The 18,145-nt window shown below is 36.7% G+C and overlaps 1 protein-coding gene across 1 annotated transcript in view; it reads right to left on the bottom strand.

The window, feature by feature from the left end:
- Window positions 1-18,145, bottom strand: part of PPP4R4 (protein phosphatase 4 regulatory subunit 4) — a 103,887-nt gene that overhangs the window by 7,561 nt on the left and 78,181 nt on the right. The window contains exons 16-23 of the mRNA XM_045901456.3: window positions 17,385-17,532; window positions 14,138-14,282; window positions 11,487-11,528; window positions 11,316-11,390; window positions 4,315-4,384; window positions 3,684-3,770; window positions 3,295-3,388; window positions 2,199-2,269 (exon numbers count right to left, since the gene is read on the bottom strand). Coding sequence (XP_045757412.1) covers window positions 2,199-2,269; window positions 3,295-3,388; window positions 3,684-3,770; window positions 4,315-4,384; window positions 11,316-11,390; window positions 11,487-11,528; window positions 14,138-14,282; window positions 17,385-17,532 — 732 coding nt within the window. The remainder of the gene's footprint in view (window positions 1-2,198; window positions 2,270-3,294; window positions 3,389-3,683; window positions 3,771-4,314; window positions 4,385-11,315; window positions 11,391-11,486; window positions 11,529-14,137; window positions 14,283-17,384; window positions 17,533-18,145) is intronic.

Genomic DNA, 18,145 nt, shown 5'->3' with positions numbered 1-18,145 from the left:
CTCTTCTACACTCAACTCTGTGCTCCAGACAAACTGGCCTACTGCTACTTCCTCAAGACACTGACACGTCCTCCTTATGACACGTACTCTGAATAGGATGCTATTCCATACCCTTCTCTGCCCGTCAGAAATCCCAGCATACTTAGGCTTCATCCCAAATGACATAAACATCTTGAAGCCCCAAAGTAAGTAAAATCTCTTCTCTATGTGAACATCTAATACGTTTGTAAAAAGACATTTTGCTCCCTTTTTCTCTTTGTAGATCAGATGTGTAATTGTGTAACGACCTTTTCCTCAGTCTGTACTTCATTAAGCAATATACAATAACCTAGAAGAGATTTCATTCAACCAATATTCCCTCTCCCCAAAATAATATTGAACCCTTAAGACAGAATATTTTCCAAATATTTTAATAACAGATTTACCCTTATAAAATACATTATTTTATTTAAGACTCTGGATGTTAAGTTTTACGGATCAGTAGATCACATACACACTCTTGATTCTCAAGGTGACTTAAGAACTAGCAAAGTAAAAACTGAAGAAATTAGTGCACAAAATAATTGCAACTTATAAAAAACCATTCTGAATCATGGGGCGCTTGGGTGGCTCAGTCGGTTAAGCATCTGCCTTCGGCTCAGGTCATGATCCCAGGGTCCTGGGATCGAGCCCTGCATCAGGCTCCCTGCCTGGCGGGAAGCCTGCTTCCCACTCCCCCTGCTTGCGCTCCCTCTCACTGTCTCTCACTCTCTCTGTCAAATACATAAGTAAAATCTTTAAAAAAAAAACAAAAACCATTCTGAATCAATATTCTTAATGACTTAAGCAAAGAAATTTCTGGGAAAGGATTGTTAGAAGCTCATGAATAAATATGCTCATTTGAACTCATCTTCAAGAAGCCAAATTGGATCCATGCAAGTCTGAAGAACCATTTATGGATATCAATAATCATCTGCACCATTTAGCTCCAAGCTGAGCTAATTCAAACTGACTTTCCATATATACTTACAATTCTTAAAGACACTCCGTATATAAAGTTCACAAACCCTGCATGTTCCCTTAGTATCTCCTAAAGAATTCACTGATTTGCTATGATAAAAATAAACAACAGTTTTATTATTTATAGCCCTCACTTCAAGAATTGTTGATAGCTTTAGTTCAAAAGCTTCCTGTTATCAAATTCGTTCAGGTTTCTTATGCTACTCATAGTCTGTCTTGTAGAACCACTCTATACAGGGTATATGAATGTCAGTGCTTTAATATTAGAAAGATTTTTCTGATCTGGCAAATGAGAACATACTGCTTATAGAACAGCCAGTGAGTGTTTATCTATTTTTCATGAGAATAAGAACACAGTAAGAGGTAAGAGAAAGACAAAATATTCAAAAAACGTAACCTTGAAAAAGAAATGTGACCAAACTTAAAAAATTTCAGACCTTTGTTTGCTATTCTTTACACTAAAAACTGACCATAGATCAATACTATATTTTTTAGCCAATACTCTAAGATAAAATCTTAAAAATATACTTAGAGCCACTAGTAATTTTTAGCAATATATTTTTCCTTATTCATAGTATAAGTCTGTGTTCTATTATATAAGCCAGAATTCAGCAAGCTATCAGTCTGTGAGCCAAGTCTTGCCTGCTCCCTAAAATTTTATTGGAATATAACCATACCTATTCATTATGTACTGTCTATGACTGCTTTTTGCTCAACAGCAGAGTTGAATAATAGTGACAGAAACAATTTTAACCAAAAAAGCTGAAAATATTTACTACCTGGCTCTTTACAGGAAAAGCTTGCTGACCCCTGGTATAAACATTCAAATATATAATACTGTAAATGTTTGGCTGCATATGATCCACCATGAAGCCCTACTGTTTTTAACTTCCTTAAAAATTATTGCAAAAACATTTAATCTGTGCCCCCAGGAGGCCCTCGGATTATGGAAAAACCTACCCTATTACTGTCCTTTCTCTCTTTCAAAAGCATTGAATGCTGAGTTTTAACAGTGAAAACAAAATGGCATAGTCAAGTATTTTCTTAGTTGCTAGGGAAAAATTTAATTATTTGGGCATTTGATAAAGAGGTAAGGCTAGGAAAAACACTATATCTAGAAATAAAGAAGTATGTCATGTAAAGAAAATAACATTTCATTATACTTAGCAATTTTTTGAAGAGCTCAGATTTCTACTTACCAGTCAGTGAAATCACAGAAGTCTTTCCTAACCCTGAGACAGAAGGTGTATATCCTGCTGTAGAACTTTTACTAGAAAAGAACGTGATTTAGTTTAAAATACAAGAATATGCTTCTTTCACTCCAGTCATTAGGCACTTGGTCTTTTCTAATCTTTTTTAATGCTTCCCGTTACTTCTGATGAAGCACATTTGCTACTATTACTTCTCATTTATTGTTTACATTCTATGCCTCCCAACAATTCCTTTGTCTTTAACTTAAAAGCATTTCCTTAAAGTTTTTCTCTCTGCTCAGCTAAGACAGAGGATATGGGTAAAATTTTCCTGGAAATAACTTATCTTCAGTTCTAATCTCTTTTGTCCATCTCAAGATCACTCCAGATAGATCTATTGAGAATGTCCAAAAATATAGCTGAAAATCTAGAGTAAGCTATCTTTAGCAAAAGAAAAACGTATTTTTCCCATACCAGGTTATTTTTCTCAATAAATACTTTTAAAGACAATTATGTTTACTTAAAATTAGTTTTGTTGATTGGTATGCAGCTGTTACATACTATATATGTACAACATTTATAACAAATTATGGCCATTGAACTTATGCTGATTCTCTCCTAATCTTAACTGTTTATATTTATAATTCAGTCTGTGGGGCAAAAGGGGAAACCAGACATTCCTCTATTGTAAGAAGAATGGTTGTGATCTCTTTACCACAGACACATGCTGATGGCTTCTCTATATAGAAAGAAACAGTATCAACAGCATGTGGATGTCCACGTCCACTTAGCAAATGGGGCACGTCCATACGCACTTAGAGGCTGAGTGGTGTATGTGACAGAGCACCACCTCCCTCATAAAACAGTATATGGATCCCATGATGTCATTATACAGCACCATGGCAGTAATTTTTCTAGAATGCCAGAATACCTGTTCCTATACAAATAGGTAGACTACAGGTTTTTTCAGAGAGAATCTTACAGAAGAAATCTTACAATTTACTGACTTATACAAAACTCAAAATTAATCCTGATTTCACATTAATAAAGATGGTAACTATAAAATAAAACTTGGATTAAAACATGAATAGCTGACAGATCATACCTAGGACACTTGTCTAAGTTGCCATATTTTGCATGAAAAGCTTGATTATTGAAAGACTGGCTTCGAATCAGTTTGGATTTCTTGATTTCTTTGCCTGGAGTAATAAGCAGAAGGAAAATGCAGCTGTTCAGTTCATCCTTAGTTGCGCCAACCCCATCCCCTTGCCAACCCCAACCCCACTTTCATTAGGCACAAATGTGTACAGCTTCCTTTCCTTAGTTTGAGCTAACTGGACTATCTCTTACTCCTACTGCCCATCAAGAACTCCTGAAATAATGAAATGATAAAAGGTAAAAAGCATTTTAGAATTTCATCTCATGGAGCGACTTTCCCTGTAATAAATTTTTAGAAAAGGGGAAAAGGAGACATAAAAAGAAGTTGTCTCTTACTTGTCGATGGGGTGCTTGTTCCAGAAGGTCCAGGAACAGAAATAGGGATGCTCTTAGGCAGAGTTGTTGGTGTCTTAGTGTCTCTACCTAAAACAAACTCTGTTTTAAATTCTGTAATTTCCTCTGAGCTCCTAATCTCCATATACACACGCAAGACAACACGGAGAACATGAGTCCCTGTCCCTAGCTAAACAGCATGCTCTTTCCCAAATATTCTTACTTTATATATTTACATATTACATATTTCAAACTTCACTATTCAGTGACCAATTTCACAGTCTTACTGCTGTTACCAGACTTTAAGTTTTCCTTTGAAGAATATGAACCTCCACACTGACTTGCACCATTTATTCATGTATTCCTAAGTCAGTACCACATGAAGCAGCCAATTTTTGAAAACAACTTTAAAAAAAAATTTTTTTTATTATGTTATGTTACTCACCATACAGTATATCATTAGTTTTTGATGTAGTGTTCCATGATTCATTGTTTGCATAAACAAATTTTAGAAAATGAAAGAAAGAAAAGCAATTTCCCATATCAAATCTGAAAATCAGCATGGGTTTTCAGAATGCCAGGATGCAACATTAATTGTATGACTTAGTGGTGAAGACACAGGAAAACCACTTACGTTTCTTTTCAAAGGTTTTATCACTCATGGGCCTCCCATCATTCTGTTGCTTCTCTTTCTCTAATTGTTCCTATTATGAAAACAGTATGTTAGCATTAAAGGTAAGCATATATAGATTTAGAAAATTATTCTAAGCTTTACAGATACAAATACAGTTCACAAAACTGCCTTGGAAAAGAATTATTTTTTCCAAGTTACTGTCAAAAGAAGTCAAGGTTCTTTCAGATTTGTGTTCTTTTAACATCTACAGAATTGTGCCCTTGGGGGTTTGTCAAGCTAAAACAATGAGTGTAGTATCTTGTTGTAATGAGCTTTATATTCTAGAAGACATCTGCCAATTCTCACCGGCAAAATATTTGTTACTATTAGTCATTTTCATTTCTGATTGGTAAGTGGCAAAGTAATATTTTTCTTTAAAAGGACCGAGAGAAAAAGAAATGGTCTTTTGGATATTTTTAAATGTTTCATTGAAGTATAACATACATTAAGTGCATAAATTATAAGTGCATAGCTCAATGAATTCTCCCCAAATGAATACATCTATATAACCAGCTTCCAGATCCAGAAACAAAATGTTATCAAAACTCAAAGGAGTCCTTTATCCCAAAAAAACAGAACAAGTAGGCAAGAAAATCATGAACATACCAAGTTCTGAGTAAAATTAGCATAACTGACACATCTAAAACACTACACTCAGGGAGCCTGGCTGGATCAGTCAGTAGAGCATGCAACTCTTGATCTCAGGGTCATGAGTTCAAGCCCCATGTTGGTCATGGAGCCTACTTAAAATTTAAAAACAAACAAAAAAACCCCCACTACATTTGACAACTGGAGAACACACATTCTATTTAGTTGTATATGTAAAGAAAAACAGGGAGAAAATAGACAACAGATTAAAAAAATTTCCATATAGAATTGATCTGCATAAAAAAAGAACCAAATGGAATCTCTAACACTGAAATAAAACATGTAAAACTGAAAATTAAAATATTATTAAGTGGGCTCACAAGTAGTGTTATCTATTTTGTCTACCTTTTCCTCTATTATCTTGGTCATGTTGTCTTAAAGTTCTTTTCTGCTAACTCTAATACCAGTATCATCTGTGGGTCTTTTTCTATTACCTGATTTTTGTCTTGGGTTTAGGTCATTGAGTCCTAAAAATTTTTAAAGCCTGCTTATGCTCTATAACCTCTATCCTGAACTTTGATCTTTGTCTCAGAAGGATGCTAAAGCAATGTGATTGCTTTTCAGAAGATTTCCACTTAAGTGTTTAATCTCACAGTACAATTCTCCACAGAAAGACAGAATATATAAAGAAGAAATAAATGGGAATTTGAGAACTTGAAAAATACAGCATTGGGAATAAAAACACTGGATAAACTTGGAAGCTGAATTGGGGAGGACAGGAAAGAGTCAGTGACATTGAAGACAGATCAACAGAAATTATTCACTCTGAGTAACAAAGTTTAAGAAAAAAAAGAACAAAACCTCACGGACCTGTGGGGCAATATCAAAAGATCTCACATGTGTAATTGAAGACCCAGAAGTAGACGAGTGAACACATATTTATTTATTTTTTAAAAGATTTATTTATTTTAGAGAGAGAGAGCATGCACACAGGTGTGTGCAAGTGGGAGGAGGGGAAGGGGGAGAGAATCTTCAAGTAGCCTCCTCACTGCACCTGGAGCCCGACACAGGGCTCGATCTCACAACACTGAAATCATGACCTGAGCTGAAATCAAGAGTTGGATGCTCAACCGAATGAGCCACCCAAGCGCCCTGAAGAATGAACACAAATTTAAATAAATAATGTTTCAAACCTTCTCAAATTTGGGAAATAATACACGTTTACAGATTCAGGAAGCTAAGGAAATCCAAAAACAGATAAATTTGAATTCAGTTATGCCTAAACACATCAAAAGCAAACTGCTAAAAACAAGGATAAAAGAAAAAAATCTTCAAAGTAGCCAGAGAAAAGCAACATTACACACAGAACAGTAATTTGAATGAAAGCTAGTATTTTATCAGATGCTCTGGAGACTAGAACACACATCTATAAAGTACAGTAAGAAAAAGGCTATCAACCCAGAATTCCCTATCTAGTGAAAATATCCTTCAGGGACAAAGGCAGATAACACTATATTTCAGATTAGGGAAAACTAAGAAAATATGTCACAAAATACTACAACCCAAGAACAACTAAAGACAATTCTTCAGGCTGAAGGGGGAAAAAAAAAAGTAACAGAGGGAAGTTTGGATCCTGAGCAATGAAAGAAAGTACTAGAAATGGTAAAAATAAGAAAGTGAACACAGAAGTTCACTCTCTTAAATTCTTCAAAGGTACATATCACAACTTAGAGCAAAGTTTAGAATCAGTTGTCATGAGACAACTGACTGGTGGGGTTTTCTTTTTTTTTTTTAAAGATTTTATTTATTTATTTGACAGAGAGAGACACAGTGAAAGAGGAAACACAAGCAGGGGGAGTGGGAGAGGGAGAAGCAGGCTTGCCACTGAGCAGAGAGCCCAATGCGGGGCTCGATCCCAGTACCCTGGGATCATGACCTGAGCCGAAGGCAGACGCTTAACGACTGAGCCACCCAGGCGCCCCTGGGGTTTTCAATACAGATACAATTCACATAAAAATTTTAACATAAAGAAAGGGTAGAGAGATCCACATCATCATTAAATGAAGTGGTACAACATTAATAATAGGTAGACTTTGAAAGGTTAAGTATATTGTAACCTCTAGAGAAACCACCAAAAAACAATTCTGAAAGGGAGAGAGAGAGAGAAGGGGAAAGAGAGAAAGAACACCAGCCACTAAGATAAGAATGAAACAGGGGTTGTCACCATGGATCTGATATACATTAGGAGAATATAAGAATATAAACAACTTTATGGCAACAAATTTGACAGCTTAGATGACAAAGAATTTTGGGTGTGGGAAGCAACTTACCAAATTTACAAAAGAAGAAATAGAAAATCTAAACAGTTTTATATCTATTAAAGTAGTTGAATCAATTATCAAAATCCTTTCTAAAATGAACATTTTGCGGGGCGCCTGGGTGGCTCAGTCATTAAGCGTCTGCCTTCAGCTCAGGTCATGATCCCAGGATCCTGGGATCGAGCCCCGCATCGGGCTCCCTGCTCCGCAGGAAGCCTGCTCTCCCTCTCCCACTCCCCCTGCTTGTGTTCCCTCTCTGGCTCTGTCTCTCTGTCAAATAAATAAATAAAATCTTTTTTTTTTTTTTTTTAAAGATTTTATTTATTTATTTGAGAGAGAGAGAATGAGAGAGAGCACATGAGAGGGAGGAGGGTCAGAGGGAGAAGCAGACTCCCTGCCGAGCAGGGAGCCCGATGCGGGACTCGATCCAGGGACTCCAGGATCATGACCTGAGCCGAAGGCAGTTGCTTAACCAACTGAGCCACCCAGGCACCCATAAATAAAATCTTTAAGCAAAATAAAATGAACACTTTGGGCCTTGACTGTTCCACTAGTGAATTCTATCAAAAGCTCAAAGAAAAAATAAGACCAATTTTATACATACTCCACCAGAAAACAGAGGAAGTGGTACTACTACACATTTCATTTTATAAGGTCAGAATAACTCTAATACCAAATTTAAAAGACCCCAAAAATGACCAAAAAGGAAATTACAGACCAGTTTGACTTTGAATATAGATGACTATTAAAAATTAGCCAAGAATCCAACAAAAGAGAAAAGGACAACATACCGTCACCAGGTAGAGCTTATCCCTAAAATATAAGATTGATTTAGGCATTGAAAAGATCAATGTAATTCAGTGTCTTAACAGGATGAAGCAGAAAAAAACAAGTATCACTTCTAAATATGCAGAAAGAGGGGGCGCCTGGGTGGCTCAGCCATTAAGCATCTGCCTTCGGCTCAGGTCATGATCCCGCGGTCCTGGGATCGAGCCCCGCACTGGGCTCCCTGCTCAGCGGGAAGCCTGCTTCCCCCTCTCCCACTCCCCCTGCTTGTGTTCCTGCTCTCACTGTCTCTATCAAATAAATGAACAAAAATAAAAAAAAAAGTTTAAAAAATATGCAGAAAGAGCATTGGACAAAATTCGATAATCATTCATAAAAACTCTCAGACTAGGAATAGGAGGGAATTTCCACAATTTGATAAAGGGCACCCACATAAAACCTCTTGGTAATATCATACTTAATGGTGAAAGATTGAGCTGTTTCCCCCTAAAATCAGTAAAATGACAAGGATGATGCTTCCATCACTTTTATTAAACTGGAAGTGTTTTATTATACTGGAAGTCCTAGACCTTGCAACTAGACATAAGAAATAAAAGGCATAAACACTGAATAGGAAGAAGTAATCTTGCTATACTTAAAGAGGATGTAATAGCTCATGTAGAAAATCCTATTAAATCTAAGAAACAACTCTAGAACAAACACAAGACTAATATACAGAAATCAATAGTAACTGACAGCAGCAATAAAATTCTAGGAAGTGAAATTAAAAATTACAATTCCATTTATAATAATTCCCAAAACCATACTATACCTAGAAATAAATCTAACAAAAGACTTTCTTAACTCTACACTTAACACTACCAAAATTATGTAGAAAAAAGTAAAGAAGATTTAAACAAATGGAGTGGTAGACAATGTTCATGGACTAAAAAATTCTCTGTTAAGATGGCAATTATCCAAATTGATCTATCAATCCTAATTAACACACAACCTAACAAAAATTCCAGCAAACTTTTTATGTAAACGGACAACTGATTCTAAACTTTATATCAAAATGAAAAGGGCCTAGACTGGCCAAAGCAATTTAAAAAAGAACAAAGTTGAAAAACTTAACTGACCTGATTTCAAGAATTACTATAATGTTATTACAATAAAGACAGTTTGGAATTGCCAAAAAGATAAACATATAAATCAGTGGAACAGAATAAGGAGTCAAGAAATAAACATATACATATATGGACAATTTTTTTTTTTAAAGATGTTAAGGCAATTCAGTAAGAGAAGTTTTCAACAAATGATGCTAGAATAATTGAATATTCAAATGAAAAAAATATATAAAACTAATTGAAATGGATCACAGACCTAACTGTAAAACCTAAAACTAAAATTTCTAGAAGAAAACATAGGAAAAAGTCTTTGTAATTTTGGGATAGACAAAGGATTCTTGTAACAAACAAGTATAAACAAAAGAGAAAATACTGTAAAGTCGAACCTCATCAAAATAAAAAAGTGCTCTTCAAAAGACACCATTAAGTGAAAGGTAAGTCACAAACTCCAAGAAAATACTCATAAAATGTGTATCTGACAAAGAAGTAGTATTCAGAGTATATAAAGGACCCTTACATTTCAATAATTGAAGAAAAACAATCCACTTTAAAATCTGAAAACAGGGCACTTGGGTGCCTCAGTCAGTTAAACATCTGCCTTCGGCATGTTGTGATCCCAGCTCAGGCTACCTGCTCGGTGAGGAGCCTGCTTCTCCCTCTCCCCCCTGCTCATGCTTTCTCTCTCATTCTCTCTCTCAGATAACTAAATAAAATCTTTTTAAAAAATTTAATAAAAATCTGAAAACAGACTTCATCAAATAAGAGATAAAGATGACCAATAAACAAACAAAAAGATGTTCAATATCATTAGGCATTAGGGATATACAATTTGAAAGCCCAATGAGACACGATTACATACCCACCCTATCAAGCTAAGAGGATATGCGGTAACTGAAGCCCTCCACCACAGCCGATGGGTATGTAAAATGGCACAGTTTTTGTTTGTTTTTAAGTCAAGCATGCCCTACCGTATGATCCAGCCATTACATTCCTATGTATTTCCCCAAAAGAAAACAAAGCATATGTCCATCCAAAGACTTCTTTATAAATGGTCATAGCAGCTTTATTTCTAACATGCCCAAACTAGAAGTAACCCAAGTGCTCATTAAGGGGTGGGTAAACAAACTGTGGTATGTCTGTAATATGGAATACTACTAAGAAATAAAAAGGAATGATCTATTGATATATACAACAGCATGGATGAATGTCAAAACAATTATGATGGTGGAAAGAAACATTAGCAGAAAATACTATATATGAACAAATTTATATAAATTCTAGTTGCAAGCTAATTTATAGTGATAGAAACTAGATTAGTGGTTTTTGGGGACCAGAGTAGAAGATAGGGATTATAAAGGGGCACAAGGAAACTTCTGAGGGGATGGAAATGTTTGGCATTTTGATTGTAGCAATGGGTTCATGGATTATCCGTATGTCAAAATTCATCAAATTGAACACTTTATATATATATATGCAGTTAATTGTATGCCAATTATATACTTCAATAAAGTAGTTGTGGTTTTTTTGTTTTGTTTTGTTTTTAAAGATTTTATTTATTTATTTATTTTTATTTTTATTTTTTTAAAGATTTTATTTATTTCTTTGAGAGAGAGAGAATGAGAGACAGAGAGCACGAGAGGGAAGAGGGCAGAGGGGGAAGCAGACCCCCCGCTGAGCAGGGAGCCCGACGCGGGACTCGATCCCGGGACTCCAGGATCATGACCTGAGCCGAAGGCAGTCGCTTAACCAACTGAGCCACCCAGGCGCCCCAAAGATTTTATTTATTTTTTGACAGATAGACAGAGAGAGGGGGAACACAAGCAGGGGGAGTGGTAGAGGGAGAAGCAGGCTTCCTGCTGAGCAAGGAGCCTGATGTGGTGCTCGCTCCCAGGACCCTGGGATCAGGACCTGAGCAGAAAGCAGACGCTTAACGACGGAGCCACCCAGGCACCCCAAAGTTAGTTGTTTTTTGAAAGGCTCTCACATGTAGTTTTCCTTCCAGTTCATAAAAGAGATTTCAAAAGATCAGGACACTTCTTTAATCATTTAGGAAGAAAAACAGCAGTGTGAAATTGAAGGAAATGACTAATAAGTAATTCATAACAAAGCCCAGCTAATACAGGTCAGGAATAAGTATGTATGTGTGCATGCAAAAACAACGTACCATTTCCATAATAAGTAGTTCTTCTCTTTCTTTCTCTTGATCCAACAAATCTTTTTCATAAAACTTTTTCTGAAACTAAGTTTAAAGTTTAAAATGAAATTATAAGACATTATGATGAGCTTCTGCCAATTTTAAAATATTCTTTCAGCAAAAGGTAAGATGTGTGCTTACCGCATCCATGGACATTTCCATTCTGTCCAGTTCTAACACGGTCTGTAAGCAAAGTTGTGAAAATTATTCAGCAGTAATTAAATTAAACCAACCAATCATTTCTCAGAAAGACTCCCCTTCCAGAGGGAGGTTCAAAGAGGAGATTTCTCTACTCTGTGGAAGGCTAAATTAGAAAATCTCTGAAGTTCTTCCCAACTTTATTCTGTATTTTTAACCTCCGAAGGCCAGGATCCATTTGCACTTGTAGAAGACTTTGACCTTAAGAAGAGCAAGTCTCCAGGGATACTGTGAACACACTAAACACACACAAACTAACAAACTTCTAATAACTCCCAGGGCCACTTTTCTCTGAATTTTCAGAAATACAAGATAATTTTTGAATTTTTTTAAAAAGATTATTTATTTATTTATTTATTTGACAGGGAGAGAGACAGCGAGAGAGGGAACACAAGCAGGGGGAGTGGGGGAGAGAGAAGCAGGCTTCCCGCTGAGCAGGGACCCCGATGCGGGGCTCGATCCTAGGACCCTGGGATCATGACCCGAGCCAAAGGCACACACTTAACCAACTGAGCCACCCGGGAGCCCCAATAATTTTCGTATTTTTTTAAAAAAACTTTTAGCTAACTACAGATGAAGCAAACTCTCATTTGGCTTAAAATCCTTAGTTCCTTTCCGCAGAAACTTTTCACCATTATGACATTCTAACCACTAAGAAAGACTTTGCCCTGAAAGTATTTCTTGATTTAGTATTTCTCTTTCAGAACACATTAGTCTGAAACAAATTGTTTCAATCAAACAACGGTCCATCTAACCCAGGATTCTAACTCTGATAGAGGACAGTACTTCCCTTCAGGAGTAACTCTGATGGCCCAAATAAGTACATTTATATATTTTTATGCCCAAAGCTAGCCATTGCAAATGTAATATTTATTTGAAGCCTTATTTTTATGCTGAAATTTCTGAAAATATTACAGTTTATGCCATGAAATGTCCCTTTTAAATACAATTACTTCCCATCTTAAAAAACTGACTAGCATAAAGCCATGCCATTTTTATCCCGAAGCTCTGTATAGCTTCCTCAGAGGTTCCCATGCCAAGATTTCACTTTGATAAACATTAGACTAAAGAATTTTCATGGGATTGGTTGACTTCCTCATGTGACATATACCTAAAGAGCTCTAGTCCAGAATAACCCATTGTAGATTAATAATCCACTAATTATATCATTTTTGTCCCTACTTATATGGTCAGTTTATCTTTTGAGTTAATAAATTCTTTCAAAAAAGTAACTAACCCTCTTAGGTTTATTACTTTGAAAGTTAACTCTATCGCCTAAACTTTTGTAATTAAATGGTAAAGACAGAAATATCTGGTATAAACAAATACATGTAATATATTTTATTTATATATATATAATATTATATATATAAACATATTACTATAATAAAAACATTACATACTATATATACATATATATTACATATTATTGTAATATATACATATACATTACATATTACATACTATATATATATATATAGTATGTAATATGCTTTTAGATGTAAATGCATGTCCAGACTCTGGGTATTTCTGGTTAGTTTAGCTGGCAAAAGAGGAATTCACATTTCAGTAAAACAAGAGTATACTAATTAACAGTAAGTTGTCAAATCACTTTATTAAAAACTTCCTTGTGTGTCATGGAACACTACATCAAAAACTAATGATGTAATGTATGGTGATTAACATAACAATAAAAAACTTAAAAAAAAAAAGTTCCTTGTGTGACATCTGGCAATGATCTCTAGAAACAAAAGGAAAAAAACATCAAAGGATTCTTTTTTTTTCTCATCATTGATGCTAAGTTAAAGACATTAATAAATGAATTCCTCTCATTACAAATCACGAAGTTGAAGTTCACATTTAGATTCATAAGAGTAGCCACTTTAAGTCGACTTAATCTTATAACAATATTAGTTACACGTTCAGCAAAAAGTTTTTGAAGACTATGAGGTATTTTCAGGTTTGACTTCACTAACCCAAATTTTTACTCTTTTAGTTTCTAACATCCCCAAACAATCCATGTAAGATCCCGGGCTAAAACAAAACAAACAAAAAACCCGTAAGACACGATGTTACATTACTGAAAAAGGCATGCACTCAGGGTAAGAGATCCATATTCGGGCCCCAGCTCTGCAACTTGCTAATATGATCTCAAGCAGACATTTACTATCTCTAGGCCTAGAGCTTTTGAAGCAAAAATCAAACCGATCACGAAGGCCCTTCCAGGGCTAAATTTCTATGAAGTGTGACTTCCCCCATTTTACCAACAAAGTCTTCCTGGATTATAATCCCTTATAAATCAAGTCTGGTGGCTGAAGCATTTGGTTGACCAGTATTTATTAAGTACCTCAAATGTCCCAAGCTCTCTCTCATGGCGCTTGTATTACTAGTAACAGAAGTTGAGCGTCTGAGTGCCCTTGGGAAGGAACTTTACCAGGTGCAGCACACATCAGCCAAGTCAGTTACTAATCCTACTCTAGCAACAATGTAAGTATTTTAACACATTGCTATCCTGTCAAGCTAAAACAGGGAAGTGAAGATTGACACTTTCTCCATGCAAGACAGGCAGACATGGTGGTAAGAGTGATACTTACTCTTTTTACAATAGCCAGAACATCCTTATCTTTTTCTTGACAGAGGAGTTTCCTCACACACATTTCTAACTGCTGAAGCAGATGCTTATCTGCAGGGATCTTCAGGGTAGATTTCACTTTGGGCAACAAGTAGCAAAGTTTCATTCTATAATAAATTAAATGGTATTTGCTTTTGAATGCATTTAATAACTAAGAATAATAGTAACATGACATTGAAAGAAAATTCAAACTCCGGAGAGCGGATAGCGTGGGAGTTTATTTATTGTGTAGCAAATGTTTATGGAGTGCCTGTGATGAGTCAAGCATGCATTATTCTGGGTGCGGAGACAGAACAGTGAATGAAACCAACAAATCCTCTGCTCTCGTGGAACTTTCCCCGTAGTATGGGGTAGGGAAGAAACAATACGGAAATAAGTAAAATGTCTATCAGACAGTGCTAAGTGCTGTGGAGAAAAAGAAAGCAGGGAAGGATGAGGGAGTACCAGAGGAGGGGTGTTACAATTTTAAAACACGTGGTCATAGAGGGTTTCAGTGAAGGTTTCACTGAAAAGATGTGATTTAAGCAAAGCCTTAAAGAAAATGAGGGAACAAGTAATGTGAACATCTGGAGAAGAGCATTACAGGCAGGGGCCTGCAGTAGCGCAAATGCCCTACAGGGGGAGCTTGCCTTGGCTGTCACCCCATATTGGCCCAAACTTGCAACAGGAGGCCAGCTCGTTCAGGGCCTTGTAGGCCACGGCATGGAGCCTGGCTTTTCCTTTGCGCACCATAAGAAGCCATGGAGAATTTTGCACAGAGGAGTGAAGTGATCTGACTTAACGTGTTGGAAGGGTCATCTGACTACTGGTCTGAGAGGAGCCTGTAGATGGTCGGGGACAGAGGGAAACAACAGGGAGGCTCTAGTAGTAATTCAGGCAGGAGAGGGTGGCCACCTGAACTAGCGTGGTAGCAGTCAGGTGGCGAGCAGTGGTTGGACTCAGTATCTTTGCAAGCAGCAGGATGTGCTGAGGAACTGCAGCTGGAGTGGCAGAAAGGGGGTAAGGTTTTGACCTGAGCAGGTAGCAAGATGCAGTGGTTATTGGCTCAGATGGAGACCACTGCAGAAGGAGCAAGGGTGGGTGTGGGTGCAGGAGACGGGGATTTACTTTTGGACAGACTGAATCTGAGGTGCTTGTGGGACATGCCATGGAAATGCTCAGGGGGCAGCTAGCTCAACGTGGCTCCCGTCCAGGATGGACGTCCATGCTGGAGACATATCATCAGGAATCTTCAGCACACAGATGATATGCAAGCCATGAGACTGGACAGATCACTGGGGCCGTATATGCAGTTTGAGAAGAAAAGATAAAAGCAGAGACTGTAGGCACCATCCCAGGCGATACCGCATGGATAAGGAAGCAACACGCAGACTGAAGAATGCCAGGGAGGGGAGAGGCAATCCAGGGAAGAACAGAAGAGGCAGTGCAGAAAATGCTCTGCTTCGCTAAGCTACTTCTCTACCGCTCTGCCAGGGCTGGTTTTAGAGAGGGATGCTAGGCGGTTGCTTATGTTTTGGCTGCTGTATTCATTCATTCATCTGAGTGCTCTCCAGATACTATTTTTTTACTCCTATGCCAAACCTGAGACAACCAAGTCCCATTCCTAGAGTTTCCAGAATGCTTTGTCAGCTAAGCTTACAGTTGAGGATTCTTCATACACCATAAGATTTGCTTTTTATTCAAGCGAAAAGGCGAAAGAGGCTCTTCTCCAGAATTTTCAGCTCCGTCCATAGCAATAATGGTCTCAAACTCATTCGGAGCTCACCACGGATCCTGGGGATGCTGTCTCTAAATTAAGAGGCCCCAGTTGCCCCAAAGAGAATTTTTTTGCATTTTCCTTTGAATACCAGTAGTCTTTCCAGCCTTCATATTATCTAGACTCAGTGAATTCAAATTTTAAACATTCACTTAAGGAAAAACAGAAACAACAGGCTATGCATACTTCATTCTTCATAACTCAAGGCAGGTCTAGAAAACCTATATTCAACAGAAGGTACAGAAAGCCATAGTGCTGATTTATCTGTGTGAGAATCCTGGGCCCATGAGATTATAAAGATTTTAAGATTAGGTATCACACCTTTCTGGTAATCTAAATTCTTTACGTACATTATCTCAGGTATTTATCCGTCAGAACACCCTATGTATTGGGTAACTAAGGAAATCAGTGTGCAGAGAGATTATGTAACTTGCCCAAAGACACACAGCTAGTAGAGAGCTGGAAATCAGCTCAGGTGGTGTGGCTTGAAACCTTCCTCCTACCTGCATGATCCCACCACTCTTGCCTGTGATGGCTTTCACTCTATCTACACATCTCTATTCAGTTGGGCAAACACTTTTGTATCCAAAAGCTAATTAGTATATGGTGTTGCTGGACCCATTTGTTGGGCTGGCAGCTGCCCAGGCGGAAGAGTGGAAACCAAGACAAATTGCTATGCAATGATCTCTTAGCCCCCAAAATAACCAATCCTCATGGAGCAATGTTCAATTAATCTTCATTTCGTTTTTGAATTGGCAGGTTGCTTTCTCTTAGGGCCAGTGCTATGCTTTTAAGTCATATTGACCTGGGTAAAGATGATTTCATTTCCTTTCAAATAATTTTTGTCAACTGCTTGGTAAGTGATAGTTCATCACACTGGGAGCTGTTTTTCTAGAGTCACAACTTTAATTTGCAAAATGTTAACAACGTAGTTAGGTTCATTAGTGATTTAGCACAGATAAGATGCACAAAATACTGAAGCCAGTGCAGTGGCATTTTCTGTATTTTCTTACACTGAAAATATAAAACAAAAGCCAATCTCTTGATTGCCCCTAAAAATGGACAGAACTTCGCCAAGCCAACTTTGAGCTATTTTTTCTTTAGTCTTAGAAGATCCATAAATTAAGAATATCTACTCAACCTTCTCCTGATGTCAATGTGTGTATCCAAGTGTCAGGAGAAGCCTGCCAGTCTGGCTTTGACTACTGCCCTCTCGACGCATTAAACAAAAGACCTGGGACAGTTAAAAAAAGATTATGCTTCCAAGTCCTACTGAGGCTCATTAACTAGGACTACTAGGAATTTCAAAGTAAGTATAAATTATTTACTTGTCTTTTTAAACTGACTATGAAAAAGATTTTGCATGTTCATTATATTAGATAAGTAGATATATTATAGAAGATAAATTTAAAAGTACAATTTTTTCAAGTATTATCTTGGATTGGTACCATACCTCACATTTGCCACAGGATCATGTGTCAGTTCAATAGCAGGTAGAAAGAAATATTTACAGAAAAATGATTTGGAAAAGATCTCTATAATAAATTCACAGGTATCCAAAAATCGAAGTCTATTCCAATAACTTTTTCCTTGGCCCAGTTCTAGAAACAACAATAACAAAAAAGAGAAGTTTAATTTTTCCTACACGAAATTATATGTGACAAAATCAAACACACAAAATCCATGACAGGTTTCTTTGTATCCACAATTGTTTAGCAAATACAAGAGGTAAGAGAAAAAAATCATATTATACACTCCAGATTTGTAGACTTCCAAAATAATGACATCTCAAAAACCAGAAAAAATATGTAATTTTTAAGTACTGAATATATAAACTATTTTTGATCACCCATTATGTGCTGAGTACTTTAAACGTATTATCACATTTAATCCTAAAAAGCAATCCAATGGAATAAGCATAGATTTATCCTCCTGAGAGGAGATTCAGAGGTTAAAGTCACAGAGCTGGCTGGTGCAGAGTTGGAATTCAAATGCAAGTTTGTATAATTTCAAACTTTGAAGTTATATTTGATCAATCAAATTAACTATTTTCTTTGTCTCATTTTCATAAGAATGCTCTGAAGTGGTTTAAGTCATATGTAAACACTGTATTACTGGCAATAATTCAGGTTAACATTTAAAGGATTATTTTCTCCCTAATTACACAAATGTTCAAAAGCAAAATTCTTAGTATTTAAATCCAAACAGAATCTC

This window comes from Mirounga angustirostris, unplaced genomic scaffold, assembly GCF_029215605.1.
Source record: "Mirounga angustirostris isolate CCGP_5_RB_7025 unplaced genomic scaffold, mMirAng1.0.hap1 SCAF_9, whole genome shotgun sequence".
Classification (NCBI taxonomy): Eukaryota; Metazoa; Chordata; class Mammalia; order Carnivora; family Phocidae; genus Mirounga; species Mirounga angustirostris.
Note: the sequence above shows the minus strand (reverse complement) of the source record. Positions and strands in the feature narration are given on the sequence as shown.